Here is a 15,625-nt window from a genome sequence, read left to right as displayed (position 1 = left end):
TGTTGAGGTTTCTTTAGGATTTTTACCCCCCCCCCGAAACAGACTTTGGACATGCCTGGTCTAGAGGGAATCTGGGGGGGGGGTCACGTCTAGAGTTGGGGTTTCCATGGGAACCCCATGGGGGGGGTCACTCCCGGGGGCGGGGCTTCCTGAGGATGCGCGCGCACGCGCAGCCCCCTCCCTCCCCCCCCGTGGTCCTACCTTCCTCTGGAGCTCCCAGGCGCCCACACAGGCCTTGCCCAGCTGCGCCCCAAGCAGGTGCTCCCCGCCCAGCAGCGCCATCCCGCGAGCCGCGCAGCTGAACCCGCGGTATCCGGCCACCGACGCCCCGGAGCCCACTTCCCACACCGAGCAGCCGCCTCCGGACGACGAGGCCGCCTCAGCCGCCGACACCAGCGCCACCTCCACGGGGCCGCCGGCAGCCGCCATCTTGGGCCGTCACGCCTCCTCCCCGCGCGCATGCGCGCCCACAGGAGGGAGCGCGAGGGGATCTTCGCCTACTAAAGGCCAGGCCCCGCCCTTGATCGCCGGAAGTGACGAACAAAACAATAGAGGCGGAGAACCATAGAGTTTGCCCTTAGGACTACAACTCCCAGAAGCCCTCAGGGATAGGAGCCGTACAGCGTTTCCCAACCTTGGGCCCCAAGCTCTTTTTTTGGACTACAACTCCCCTCATTCCTAGCTACCAAGGGGTGATGGGAATTGTGGTCTGGAAGCAGCTGGAGACCCCCGGCCTAATGGATCTGGGTGGGTCTCTGGAACTCCCTGCCTTTTGATTTCAAGCAGGCGCCTTCACAAAATCCTAAAATTTGAACGGACCTCCCACGTTATTTTGGCTGAGTTGTTATTAATAAAAATGCTATCATCGTAATGATTATGGCAGTATAGTTGTATTTTGTATTAAGCATGTGAATATGCGTACAGTTGTTTTTTAAGCATCGAGTGGCGCTTCACACAAGCTTGTTCTAGTTCTCAGAAGCATGCCATTAATTTCTAAAAGGGGGGTCTGGAAGATGTTGGCTGAACTCCCAGCTCAGCTCCAGCAGCCAGCATGGTCAGCGGTCAGATATGATGATTTCTGGAAGCCCAGTATCATCTGAAAGACCACAGTTCTCCCATCCTTGCTCTAAGAAGTAGGATTCCCTGTGAGAGATTGAGGGATGCCTTTATTTAGAGATGAGGGATGGTGAAAGGCGGTATCCCTCCAGATATCATAGAAGGAATGCCTGTTTTCTCAGGAAGGAATGCCTCTCTCTTCTCAGACCAGGGATGGGGATCCAAATATTGTTGGAAATCAAATTCCCACAAGCAACAGCCAGCACAGCCAAGGGGTCACAAATTCTTCATTCCTCTGCTAAAACCATATTATTGTGGTGATCTTGTAGTTGTCTGTCTCAAGAGGCAATGGAGTGTGCCTCTGGGGGCAAAGTCAAATCGCTGCGTGAGCAGCACCAAAATGACCTCCCTGGCTGAAAAAGCTTCTGTGCCCCATGAAAGTCAATCAATAAAAACAACAAATACAGCTCACAAACACCAGATCTATCAATTAATGCAACTCTTTTATTGGTTATTACCTCATTAATCTCTGTAAACTTGTAGCAGTACAAAAATATTATTCTTTGAATTACAATGCATTTCAGGAGTTTTTTTTATTATTTACGGTGGAGAAAGGAAGCAGCTTGCCCCAACCTTTACTAAACAAATCTAGCCATTACCCGAGTTCCGGCGAAGGGAACCATAATACAGACCGTTGTGTGGGATGGGCGCTTAAAAACTTCACACCAGAGACACAGACACTTGTCAGTAAAACGGTAACTGAAGGTATCATGGAAGGGGGGGGGGAGACAGGGATCAGGGTTAAACCCAACAAAATTCTACTCAAGAGTAGACCCACTGAAATCAATGGATGTGACTACTGATTTCAGTGGGCCAGTGCTAAGTAGGTCGAATGTTGAGCACAACCCGGTACTGGGATGCAACTGAACACTTAGGGTAGCTCAACAGCTTTTAACTTTTCTGCCCTCTTCTAAATTTGTTTTTGGGATTCCCCCCAACTCACTCAATTTGGGGGGCAGGCAGGCAATTAGAGGAGGTGGGGAAGTTTCGCTGGACAGGTAAAAGCTGTTGTGCTGGCGTTAACCGTTTACACTGGATACCTCTAGGAAAAAGTACCTAACAGGATGATTATAACAGATGTTAAGAAGAGGGTGGAAGCAGTGGGCAACCTCTGCTTAAGATGGGCAGCACATAGTGGGCTAGGAGAGCTGAAACTAATGCCAATATATTTTGTACCTGGCAACCAACGCACCCCTTGGGCTCCGGATGGAACATGGGTAGATAAGTCTGAAAACCCCTGGACGCAAATTTCCATACCCTCTAGCAGCTCTGGTGACTCATTTACCAGAAGAAATGTAATCAGAGTCAACTCTGGAAGTGTACACTCAATTCTGACCAAACTAAGAGTCCTGATGTATATTTTGCTCCAGGAGTCTACAGGAGTCAGAATCGAGTCTACACTTCTAGAGTTAATGCTAAAGACATTACTTCTGGCCAATGAGCCACCATAGCAGTTATAAATCTGAAACCCAAGGGGTGCTTTGGTTGCCAGGCGCAAAAAAATTTCCAGCTCTTCTTTGCCACTAACAAGGCAAGCACATACACTCTCTTATGTCAGATATAAGGTGCATCATTGGGTAATGGAAAAAGTAGCGCAGGACATACTTTTAATGGGGAGTTAAGAGGAAGCCGCGATGGGAGGCTGCTGTGTGCTCCAACCCTCACTGAGTCAGCAAGAGAACCAGGAGAGGGGAGCAGATCTGCACTTCTTTGGAACAGGGCACAATGCAGCTAACACCACAGGCCCATGCATGAACAGAGTGCGTGCAGGGAAACACGGCTCAAGGAACGAGGAGCACCCCGAGTGGTGGAGGAACTGAGCCCCGCTATCGACACTCGTGCCCAGCAAAATGGAATCGGGGATGAACCCCAAATCGTTTCTTCTCACTAGGAACACTACCACCACCACTGTAAAAAATGTCCTTGTGTGGATTTAGGGTATATAGCCAGTGCACAGGGCTGCATTGAAGAAAGCTCCTCTTGGGGCAGACCCCTTGAAATTCATGGCCCCACGTTCATGTTGATTCATTTCAAGCAGTTCTCCGAACAAGTTTGGATAGAGCCGAGTGCTTCTTGCATGTTATTCTGTTTACAGGGTAGCAAATGAACCAGCTGGCAGCCGTTGCAGGCACACATAGCTGGCCACTTCCCCAAAAGCTGCACATTTGGGGCTGATAGCATCCCTGTTAGAGAATAATCCCTTGAGCGCATGCGAGTTCATGTGTGTCTTAAGCATGATTATACTGTTGGCTGGGAGGCTGGAGGTAGCCCTCAGTGAACACACCCAATTGTGCAATTGGGCAGACACCCCCCCCCCCCCGGTGCAGTGTGTTCCCCCCCTCCCAAAAAAATGTGAACTAGCTGCTCACCGTTTTGCATATTTGGCATAAAAATCACAGATCAGCACCGCGGGGGAAGACGGCGGTTCATGCAAGAAAAGCCACTTTTGCCCAGGCTCGCCCCTCTCTCCCCGATGCAAAGAAACAGCTGGCCAAGACAACACAGAAAATACAGGTTGGTTGGTGTTTTGTTTTTTAAAAAATAAGGGGGTCGCCAGTTTGCAAGTCCAGAAGCAAGCAGGGGTCAAGACGGCACACCAGTTTGCCCCACGTGAGAGCTTCACTGTAGAGACTAGTCCGTCTCGTTATCGTCGTCTGTGATGCTCTGCCCATTCACCGCCGGCGAGTCGTACGGCCCCTGGGAAAGGTCCTCAAAGTCGTGGCTGGTGGCAGGGGAGATGATGTCCGGGCTAGTGTCACAGGACTCCGTGCTCTGCTCCGAGGTAGCAATGGTGGTGGCGGTGCTTTTGGGGATCGGGTCGAAGTCGTCGTCTTCCAGGATGGGAGATTCGTGGATATCTGGGGATCAGAACGGTAATGAGGCAGACCGACAGATGGGACAGGTAAGAGAGGGGGGCTAGAAAGCGCACGCCGCCTTCGCCAACGGAACGAAGCATTAGGCGTGTTATGTGGAAGGCAGAAAGGTGGTCTAGCCTATGGGACCATTGCGAAGACTATTACAGTTAATGCAGGTGAAAAGGGTTTTGAGTGCACAGGAAAATAATCGTTGCTGGACTTGGGGTTTTGAAACGTGCAAAGTGAACTTTTAGGAGAGGCTTACAAGAGTTTTAAAGACAATAAAACAGGCTGTGTCCAGTTCTGGGCACCACAATTTAACAAGGATATTGACAAGCTGGAAGATGTGCAGAGGAGGGCGACCAAGATGATCAAGGGTCTGGAAACCAAGCCTTAGGAGGAACGGTTGAAGGAGGTAGGTACGTTTAGCCTGGAAGAGTGGAGACTAAGAAGAGATATGATAGCCATCTTCAAATATCTTAAGGGCGGTTGTCAGGGAACTGCCATCAACTCAGAGGTGAGAGGTGGAAGGGCAGTTGTGTTATAGCAGGGGTGTCAAACTCAAATTCATCGGGGGCCGCATCAGCAGTTTGGTCACCCTCAAAGGGCCGGTTGTATCTGTAGGACTTACAGTACAGGAGAGAAGGGTTCAGGCAGCCGTTGGATCTGTCACATCACAGGATGGCATGCGCTCAATATAAAAACAAGTGGAGGTTTCCTGAATGCATGTAAAGTGGAGGTTTCCTGTGTAGAACGGCCAGCGCCGCTAGAGGGCAGACATTCTCTGGCTTGTAGGCTACCGCGCATGCGCTGAAGAGGCGGCTTTCTTGTGTAAAAAAAAAAAAAAGCGAGAATAAAAGGTGAAGGCTGGCGGCCGGCGGCGGCTACACGGGCCACATGACGAGGTCTGGCGGGCCGGATTTGGCCCGCAGGCCTTGTGTTTGACACCCGTGTGTTATAGGGAACGTCTGAAAATCTTGCGAAGCAGTTCCTCCTCCGGCGAGGAGGAAACCCCCACCTCCAGTGGAGAGGTGGTGCAGGGACCAGGGGATGCTAGGGAGAGCCTCAACACCGAGCCTGAGCAAACTGGAGAGAAGGGAAGTACCCCTTTGCCAGCACCCATGCTGCGCAGTAGGTTTCGGTGCAGGGAGGGGAGAAGGTTGGGGGTCACGCGACTGTTATGCTGGGGGGGGGGGGTACAAAGACCAACCACTCCCAGATTCTGCTAGCGATTGAGCCAGATATGAACTTACGACACTCTTCACTGTAAATAGTTTGCACTAAGAATAAAGCCTGGAAAAGACAGGTCAGAGTCTTGTCTGTTTGCTCTCGAGCAACCACACCAGCATCTGACAGTGGTCACATGGAAGATGGAGGAAGCTTGTTTTCTCCTGCTCTGGAGGGTAGGACTCGAACCCATGGCTTCAAGTTACAACAAAGGAGATTCTGACTAAACATCAGGAAGAACTTTCTGATAGTAAGAGCTGTTTGACAGTGGAATAGTCTCTCTGCTATGATTAAATGGGCGCAAGATGTTGGGCATAACATTATGTTTGCTGACTGGGAACGGTTATGGACCACAGGTATGAAATTTACGGCCTGTAACGCCTTAAGAGAAAATATAATGAAAATGATTTACAGGTGGTACTTAACCCCAGTCAAGCTAGCAAAAATTTATCACTTGCCTGATAATAAATGTTGGAAATGTAAAGAAAATGAAGGTACTTTTTTTCACCTTTGGTGGACGTGCCCAAAGATCAAGGCCTTCTGGGAAATGATATATAATGAACTAAAAAAGGTATTGAAATATACTTTCTTGAAGAAACCAGAGGCCTTCCTCTTGGGCATGGTCGGTCAATTGGTGCGAAGGGAAGACAGGAATTTTTTTATGTATGCGACAGCAGCAGCAAGAATACTCATTGGGAAATACTGGAAGACACAAGAATTGCCTACCCGAGAAGAATGGCAGAGAAAAGTGATAGACTATATGGAACTGGCTGAGATGACCGGCAGAATTCGAGATCAAGAAGAAGGGTCGATGGAAGAAGATTGGAAAAAATTTAAAACATATCTTCAGAAATACTGTAATATAAAAGAATGTTAGAAAAGGTTGGAGAAGAACATTAGACCGTATTGGCAGACAGAGTATAATGGAATAAGTAAATATGAAGTGTAAAATAAAAGATAGAGGAGAATTAAATATTTTTGAATGTTAAAATAAGCAAATGAAAAGAAGGTTAGAAGGATTTGCTGGAGATATGATTTGAATTAGAATACAAAGCAGAGAAGTGAGAGGAAGTCACGGAAATAAGTAAATGGGAAAACGGTTCTAATGGTTTAAGTTGAATTTTTTTTTTGTTGTTGTTACTTTTTATTGTGATTTTTTGTCTTGTGTATTTTTCTTTGTATTGTGTGTTTTTCTTGTAGGATGTATGTGATTTGTAGGATGTATGTGATTTCTTTTTCTTTTTTTTACTTTTTTCTTTTTTTGTAATCTTAAAATTTGAATAAATATTATATAAAAAAAAAAAAAAAAAGACAGTGGAATAGTCTCCCTCGGCAGGTCGTGGACTCTCCTTCCTTGGAGGTTTGAGGCTGGGTGGCCATTTGTTGGGATGCTTTAGCTGAGATTCCTGCATTGGACTACACAACCCTAGGGGTCCCTTCCAACTCTATAATTCTATGATTCTATACGCCTACCTTACACTTGTTTACACAGCATTGCATTTGATGTTTTACTGCTCATTCACACAGCCTGGAGAGCGAAATGCACAGTATTTCCTAGTAAATATTACTGGTTGGGGTTTTGTTTTTTTTAAAGGAAATGGCTTTTAAAAAGTGCTGTGCTACTTTTACAATATGTATTTTAAAAGGTCTGTTTCTATAGTGTTTATAGTTTATTTTCTATGCTTTTTTAACCTCCTGCATTTGTGTCACTGGTGTAAGCTGCCTTGTCTAACTCTGGAAAAAAAGGTAGGATATAAATATAATGATAATAATAATAATACTCACTACTAAATGCCTCTGGATACTGTTTCGCAAGCTTCCCTTTCAGCGTCCTGAATGAGACACAAACATGGTAATCTGTCAGGTATTATTTAGCTAGGATTCCTCTATTGTTTGGGGTTGGACTGGATGATTGGGTACCTTCCAACTCCACAATTCTATGGTTCTTTGAACTAAAGCATACCATTAATGCCACAAAAGTAGAATAAAAAATGTGCAGCTGAAAATACAAGGGTGTGTGTCAGAATAATTTCCAGACCTTCCCCCTCTCTGTTTTATCCCCCCAAAAGCCTGTGAGGGGGGCTCGGCTGATAAACAGGCTGCCCAGTGAGCCGTGTGGCCGAGGCAGGATCTGAACCTTGATCTCCCACATCTTACAGACTGACACCAAGGGTGGCTAACCTGTAAACCTGAAGGTGTTACTGAGCCACATCTCCAATCACCCCTTGGTGCTGTAGCCAATAGCAAGGAATGATGGGAGTTGTAGTTTGGTAAGATCTGGAAGGCGGCAGATTCTATACAACAGCATTACTTGCCCCGTGGACAAGATGGGAAGAATGCCCTAGTGGCCAGCCAGCCTCACCTGATTCTCCGGAAGATGCTGTCCAGATCTTTCTTCATCTCCACTAAGGTCCGGGTGTGGTGCAGGAACTGCTCACTCATCTGTTGCATGCGGACGCCAGACAGGTTATTGAAGTTGAGCAGCATCTCGTTGGTTTTCTCAAATCGGTCCAGCCTGGGCAACAAAGACAAGCTGTTGGCTTGGGTTGGCTCAAGAGGCAGGTTTAAGATTACCAGGATTAAGGAATGTTTTGGGAGCTGCAAGCAAGCATGAAGAATGTGCAGTGTTCTAGACTTACCAAGTTTGGGAAGAAAGTGCTGGATCGTATAACTGACTGCAGAAAAAGTTAAATCTTACAGCAGAGAATATTCTTTTGAATTATGTACCTATTGTATGGAAATGGGATTCTACACACCCTAATGGTGCTCAAGAGACTGATGCTGATGAACTGGAAGAATAAAGATATGATAACCTTTAATCAATGGATTGACAATATGACAACACTTGGAATGAGTTTGTACAGAACAAAGCAGGCTATTAACATCTATACAGTGGTACCTCAGGTTAAGTACTTAATTTGTTCCGGAGGTCCGTTCTTAACCTGAAACTGTTCTTAACCTGAAGCACCACTTTAGCTAATGGGGCCTCCTGCTGCTGCCACGCCACTGGAGCACGGTTTCTGTTCTCATCCTGAAGCAAAGTTCTTAACCCGAGGTACTATTTCTGGGTTAGTGGAGTCTGTAACCTGAAGCGTGTGTAACCTGAAGCGTATGTAACCCAAGGTACCACTGTATAGGTATTAGGATGACAACACTATATCAATTTATGTATGGGAGTACATTACTCTGCATTTTTTTTCTTTATTAAATAAATCTTTGTTTCCCCCCTCGCTTCCCCCTTTTTTCCTTTGTATCTTTATAATTGTAATTTATTTTTATTTTATTTTATTATATTTGCTAATTCTTTCAATAATAATATTAATGGAAAAACATAATAATAAAAAGCATGAAGAATGTAAGGGGAGCCAGGCCAAAAGGGCCCCCCTGAGCCCAGCCCAGTGGCCAACAGATGTCCCAAACGGGAAGCCGGCAATCAGGACCCGAGGGCAACAGCAACTCTCCCCACTGACAATTGCCAGTAAATGAAGTCCAGGGGTATTTGTTGTCTCCGACGTTGGAGGGAGAGCACAGCCAGCGTGACTGGTAGTCACTGGTGGCCTTATTCTCCTTCAGTTTGTACCAGTCCTCTTAATAATTATTATAATAATAGTAAATTTTATTTATACCCCGCCCTCCCCAGCCAAGACTGGGCTCAGGGCAGCTAACACAAGGTATAAAAACAATTGATTAAAATACAACTTAAAAACAAGATTAAAATACAACATTAAAATGCAGCGTCATTTCAGTAGAAACTCAAATCAAAAACTTTTTTGGGGATGAAAATGTCAAATCTTCACTAAAGCCAACTATCCAGACGTCCTAAGTGGGCCAGAAAAAAGCCAGGGAAGTCCCCAAGTAGGAGTTCCATCACAGAAGAAGAAAGAAAAAAGGAAAGAAGGGAAGGGGATCAAGTTGATTCCAATCCAAAGGCCAGGTGGAACAACTCTGTCTTACAGGCCCTGCGGAAAGAAATCAGATCCCACAGGGCCCTGGTCTCATGAGACAGAGCGTTCCACCAGACCAGAGCCAGTGCTGAAAAGGCCCTGGCTCTGGTTGAGGCTAATCTGACTTCCTTAGGGCCCGGGACCTCTAGGGTGTTGCTATTTATGGAGCTTAAGGTCCTCCGTGGGGCCTTCCAGTGGCCACCACTGCCTCTTGCGGGAGTGACTTCCAAAGTTCAGTGCTTCTCTCCAGTGAATGCTGAGAACCATGGAAGAGTAGGGAAAGAAGATGGAGACATGGAGCAGGAATTTTGAAGGAGAGCACCCTGCCCACCATGTTTTTAGCTTGGAAAGGGAGAAAAAAGGTGAAAGAAATGGGAATGTTTAGCCTGGAAAAGAGGAGACTGAGAGGAGATACAACAGTCACCTTCTAATATCTGAAGGGTTGTCACATGGAAGATGGAGCAAGATTTTATTCTACTGCTCAAGAGGGTGAGGAATAAACTCCCTTGTTGGTGGTGAACACTCCTTCCTTGGAGGTTTTCAAACAGAGGTTCCTGTCCAGGTTTCTTTAGCTGTGATCCCTGCATTGCAAGGGGTTAGATTAGAAGACCCTTGGGGGCCCCTTCCAACTCTACAATCCCATGATTCTATGAAGAGAAAGAAACAGTACCAAGGTGGGAAAGTCCAGTGCTGCAAAATAAAAACGGAGGCCACTTACATGTTCTTTTGAGCCAGGATGATGGCGTTCACATCCTCCGAGTTGACCATGCCAAGGACCCGGCTGCAGAAGACGGCTGAGGCTGTGGGCTCCATCTTAATGTGGGGCTTGTACCTGAGGAGAAGGAGGAAGAGGCCAGGGTGGAAAGAAGGAAGAGGGAGAACAATGAGGAAGTGATTCAGGGAAGCCACGAGGATCTAGCAGGCAAGGTGCAGACCAGAAGAGCATCTGCACGAGAGGTAAGGTAAAGGGTGCTCATCTCGCTTTATTGGCCGAGGGAGCCGGCGTACAGCTTCCGGGTCATGTGGCCAGCAGGACTAAGCCGCTTCTGGCGAACCAGAGCAGCGCACGGAAACGCCCTTTACCTTCCCACCAGAGTGGTACCTATTTATCTACTTGCACTTTGTTGTGCTTTCAAACTGCTAGGTTGGCAGGAGCAGGGACTGAGCAACGGGAGCTCACCCCGTCGCAGGGATTCGAACCGCCCACCTTCTGATCGGCAAGCCCTAGGCTCTGTGGTTTAACCTACAGTGCCACCCGCGCGAGAGGAGACAGGCACTAATCTACAAGGAATGAGGATGTTATCTCAAGTAAGTGAGCCAAGCTGCGAGCAGCAGCAAAAGAGACCAAGCAGCCCTGGCCTTCCTGGGTGGCAAGATCAAAAAGGAAGTGTAAACTGTCTTTTTTCTTGTTGAAAAGTAAGCAAGCCCCTTCCCCACAAATCAAAGTCCCTTGTTATCTGAGAAGCACTTTTGCCACGCCAGGCAAAGCCCCTTCCCCATAACAGGAGCCAAGTAAGCTTCCCCACTGACCACCTCCTCCTTCAAAGCCCCTGCAACGTGACCCTCCCCAATAACAGACAAGCCCCGCCCACTCCAACCAGAATGCCCCACCCACAACAAGCCCCTCCCAGCTAACCGACAAAACCACGCCCACCCATGCAAGGCTCCGCCCACAAGCTTCCAACAGCAAAGCCCCGCTGACCAAAGACCCCCCACAAATTCCTCCCCAAGAAGCCCCACCCATTGAAACCAGAAGCCCCGCCCAAAACAAACCTCCCATAGCAGAGAAGGCCCCGCCCACCCAAGGCGAAGGCTCCACCCACCTAATGCAGAAGGCCCCGCCCACAAGGCCCTCCCCAGCTTATTCCCCCCCCCCCCACAAAATAACAGCTCCTGCCCCCGGGCAGCGAAGGCGCCCCCCCTCCCAGGAGGCCCCGCCCCCGGCCCACCTGAGGGGCCTCGCCAGTTCCGGGCTCACCTGCCCGTGGCTGGGGCGCCTTGAGGGCCCGTCGAGGCGCCGGAGGTGAGGGCGGCGGCCCCTCGCTGCGCGCCGCCGCTGCCCCCGCCGAGGGCCGCCTCCTGCCCCGGACAGGCGCGCGCACGGAGCCCCGCTTGCTCGCCCGCTCGCTCACTTCCGGGTTGGGGCGTGGCCCCACGCACGGCGCGACCTCGGCGTCCCCTTGCGCGGCGGGCGTGCGTGCGTGCGTATGGAACCCGGCCCGTTTCCTTGGCAACGCGGGGCCTACTTCCGCGCTTAGCCCAGCGCGGCCCGTCCTCTGTCTCGATTGGGGAACTCCGCTGGCCACGCCCCCTTGCCCGCCCCAGGCCCCGCCCCCAGGCGTCTGGCTAGGAGCGCGGAGGAGACGCCGAGCGGGTGCCCCTGAGCATGTGCAGAGTGCATCGCCACAAACAGCAAAGTAGGCTCTAGATTTACGATATACAATGAAGTAAATGTAGTAAATTATAATTTAAGGGAGGGGCAGAACCCCGGGGTTCTGGGCATGTGCAGAGTTTATCTCTTATTAAAAAAATATAAATAAAAAAATAACATTTACATCCTGCCCATCTGGCTCGGTTGCGCCAGGCACTCTGGGCAACTTCCAACACATACCGTATATTAACAACATGGAAAACGAATTAGGTAAAGCTTGACACCCTTCTCCGGGTTTCTGAGCATGTGCAGAGTGCATTTCTCCCTACACAGCAAGATGGGAATATGCTGGCCCCCATGGTTTCTGGGTATGTGCAGAGTGCATCCCTGGACAACCGGTTAGTTACAATCTGCTCCCAGTTGGGTTTCTGGGCATGTGCAGAGGTTTCATTTCTCCTTAAACAAGATGGCCGGTCGCACATTCCCCCCTGGGTTTTCTGGCCACATGTAGAGGGTGTTACTCCAGAGGCAGCAAGGTAGGCATATGTTGGCTCACCAGGGTTTCTGGGCATGTGCAGAGCGTAGATCTTGATAGACTACAAGGTAGGCACAGGTTGGCTTAGCCTACCTGGCAGTGGCGCATGGCCTGAGGCTGAAATGTGCTTTTGGGGTGCAGTTTTCATTCTGCTGCCTGTTTCACGCTGCCTTGTGGCTGCATCATAGATTTGTAGAACAGCAGCTTTATTCTCAATTTATTTCCTAATAATCCCTAGCATGGAATGTGCCTCTTTCATGTCTGCCACATACTGGGTTTAACATCTTCATTTGAGCGAATTACTATGAACCCAGTGTTACATTCCTGGTCAGTTATTGCCAGTTAAGACCCAAGGAGCATATATGTAAAATTAAATTTTTTTTGGCTCCAACATGCATCCCTTTACATTTGCATTGCAACCCCTAACAATTTAGTTTCATCTGCAAACTTGGCCACATCAGAGCTCATTCTGTGACTGCGAAACTTGGCAAAAGCTGATTTATTGCACACTTAATGCAATTAAATGCCAGCTATTGCAATTCCCCCTCTCCTTGGCTCTTTTATTTTTGAGAAATCAAAGGTGGAGGGGTGCGTGGGACAAATACTTGGCTGAGAGTCAAATACTTGGCTGAATGGTTAATGCATAACCTGACTCTTTGTGTTAGGCAATCCAGGCGAGTCTGAACTCTGCTTTTAAGGACACTGGAAGTTAATCCTCTTGCCCATCCAGCATTTTCCCACAAGGTGTGGGAAGTTGAGAAAGTTGCCTCCTGAGGTTTACTCTGCAGGCAGGTAGACTGCAGCTGGATGTGGAGCTTCTGTTGAGCGTGGAGGGGATCTAAAACAAGAATTTCCTCGGTTATAAGATGGTTTGAGCCAGTTAAATGTTTTCAGGAAGCTCCTGTACCTGGGACAAGTACGGTACCTGCCTGCTGTTTATCCCACATCCGGTAGTCAGAGATAGACTTCCTCTGTATAGGGAGGTTCCCTCTCTCTCTCATGGCTAATAGGTGCCAATGAAATGGATGTGGAACCTGTGGCCATCCTCATTGTAGCTGGATTCTGGACCCCCACCATTGGTGATGGCAAAGACATGGCATTGCGGGGACTGGACTAGATGACGCTTAGGGTGCCCTCTGATGACAATTCCATGAATCTGGAGGACATCAGTTTCCTCACCCCCTGATAAACACCTCAATACTCCTATTAGGTTATTAAACATTCCTATGAGTTGCTAGGGACGTGGGTAGCGCTGTGGTCTAAACCACAGAGCCTAGGGCTTGCTGATCGGAAGGTCGCCAGTTCGAATCCCCGTGACGCGCGAAGTATTGGAAGACACAAGATTTACCCACCCGGGAAGAATGGCAGATGAAGTTGATGGACTATATGGAATTGGCGGAAATGACTGGCAGAATCCGAGACCAGGGAGAAGAGTCGGTGGAAGAAGACAGGAAAAAGTTTAAAGACTATTTACAGAAATATTGTAAAATTAATGAATGTTAGAAAAATGTTGGAATGAAGTTATATGGCTTCAGCAGAAATGTTATAAGGAATTAAGTATAAATAGATTAATAGAGAATTAAAGGGAAAAATAAGGTCAAAATGTGTTAAGATAATTATAGGATAGAAGGCAGAGGAAGATGGAAAGGAATTGCTGAAACAACTAATAGAAGTGGAATACAAAAAGGGAGGTGTGAGGAGGTCATGGAAATAAGTAAATGAAAGATTGAAACTATTTGATGTGTTTTAAATTGTTTTTGTTTTGTTTTCTTAGTTTAAACTGTTTTTGTTAGTTCAGTGTTAGGTATTGTTTTTGTATTGTATTGTATTGTTTATTTTCTTTTTCTATGTAATGTCTAAATTGTTGGAAAGTAATAAATATTATTAAAAAACAACAACAACGAATCCCCGTGACTGAGTGAGCTCCCCTCGCTCAGTCCCTTCTCCTGCCAACCTAGCAGTTCAAAAGCACGTCAAAGTCAAGTACAGTCATACGCTTCGGGTTGTGCACCACGTCAAACCCAGAAGTACCGGAACTGGTTACTTCCGGGTTTCGGTGCTTGCGCATGCGCAGAAGCACTAAATCGCACTTTGCGCATGTGCAGAAGCGCCGAATCGCGACCTGCGTGTGTGCACACACAGCTCTGCGGGTTGTGAACGCTATGGGTTGCGAACGTGCTTCCGGCACGGATCACGTTCGCAACCCGAGTGTCCACTGTAGATAAATAGGTACTGCTGTGGTGGGAAGGTAAACGGCGTTTCCGTGCGCTGCTCTGGTTCGCCAGAAGCGGCTTAGTCATGCTGGCCACGTGACCCAGAAGCCTTACGCCAGCTCCCTCGGCCAATAAAGCAAGATGAGCGCCGCAACCCCAGAGTCGGCCACCACTGGACCTAATGGTCAGTGGTCCCTTTCCCTTTCCCTTTTTATGAGTCGCTGGACTGTGTATCTATAACACATTTAACAGGGAGAGAAGAATAATGAATAGTGTCCTATTTTAATAGCTAAATGTTGGGACAGATCTTATTCTTAATATGCCCTGGGGCAGCCCAGGTCTTGGACCCTGTGCCTATTGGCCAGCTGCTGGTTACACAGGAGCAAGCTTAATTATGACTGTGAGCCTTACCTGGGAGTAAGTTCTATTGGATGCAATAGGAGTTATTTATTATCTTCACAATGTCCCTATGAGGTACGTTGGGCTGAGAGGCAATGACTGGCCCCGGGTCACACAATGAGCTTCACGCATGGCCAAGTGGGGGGTTCAACCCTGGCCTCCTAGTGCTCTAACCACTAAACCACATTACCCGTCAGAAGAGCCCATATAGCCTATTAGTCCAGGATCCTGTTCTCACAGCGGCCAGCCAATGGGAAGCCCACAAGCGGGATTCACAGATTCACAGAACTGTAGAGTTGGAAGGGACCACGTGGGTCATCCAGTCCAACCCCCTGCAATGCAGGTATCTTTTTGCCCAACGTGGGGCTCGAACCCACAACCCTGAGATTAAGAGCCTCATGCTCTACCAACTGAGCTATCCCAGGTTCCAAGAGGAATCCAAGCACAAAAGCTTCCAGCAAGCAGCATTCAGAAGCGTTGCTGTCATGAGGACTAGTAACCTGAGTAAACATACACAGAATTACTCACACAGTCGATTGTGCTTGCTGGACTGCTATAGGTGGCTATAGCAGTGTAATTTGAAATGAAGGCCAATGCCTTTATTTTGCTATTAATCTGTATCCAGAGTCCTTAAATTTATTTATTTATTTTTGCCCTTTGCATCCTATTCCTCATTTTATTATCACACTTCAATAGTTAGAAGCAGCCCAAGGGGACATGGAGACTTCTCTCCCTCCCTGTTTCCCCCTAACAAAGACCCTGCAAGGTTGGGTTCTGGACACTCTTTTGCTAGGGAACAAGCCCTGTACAAAAACGTGGAAAAGGACCAAACCGAGAAACAAGGACACACAACTTCTAAAATTATTTTAAAAAATAATTTCATTTTTTTAAAAAAATGAAATAATGCAATAATACGATAAAATTTTAAAATAATTTTACAGTCAGGCTGTTTACGAATTTTAGGA

General features: G+C 47.8%; 2 protein-coding genes across 2 annotated transcripts in view; both read right to left on the bottom strand.

Moving 5' to 3' along the window:
- Positions 1–455, bottom strand: part of WDR18 (WD repeat domain 18) — a 41,529-nt gene extending 41,074 nt beyond the window's left edge. Inside the window, exon 1 of the mRNA XM_080989071.1 lies at positions 202–455. Within this exon, the coding sequence (XP_080845197.1) occupies positions 202–429 (228 nt within the window). The 5' untranslated portion in view covers positions 430–455. The remainder of the gene's footprint in view (positions 1–201) is intronic.
- Positions 456–1,540: 1,085 nt separating this feature from the next.
- On the bottom strand, positions 1,541–11,246 carry KXD1 (KxDL motif containing 1). Its single transcript, XM_080989294.1, has 5 exons — positions 11,092–11,246; positions 9,861–9,974; positions 7,561–7,713; positions 6,984–7,030; positions 1,541–3,974 (listed from the first exon to the last, which is right to left on the bottom strand). Exons 2-5 carry the CDS (start codon positions 9,953–9,955, stop codon positions 3,748–3,750), a joined length of 522 nt encoding a protein of 173 aa, XP_080845420.1. The 5' UTR covers positions 9,956–9,974; positions 11,092–11,246; the 3' UTR covers positions 1,541–3,747.
- Between the last annotated feature and the right edge of the window lie 4,379 nt (positions 11,247–15,625).

The sequence above is a fragment of the Podarcis pityusensis genome (assembly GCF_964106645.2).
Source record: "Podarcis pityusensis genome assembly, chromosome: 18".
Classification (NCBI taxonomy): Eukaryota; Metazoa; Chordata; class Lepidosauria; order Squamata; family Lacertidae; genus Podarcis; species Podarcis pityusensis.
Note: the sequence above shows the minus strand (reverse complement) of the source record. Positions and strands in the feature narration are given on the sequence as shown.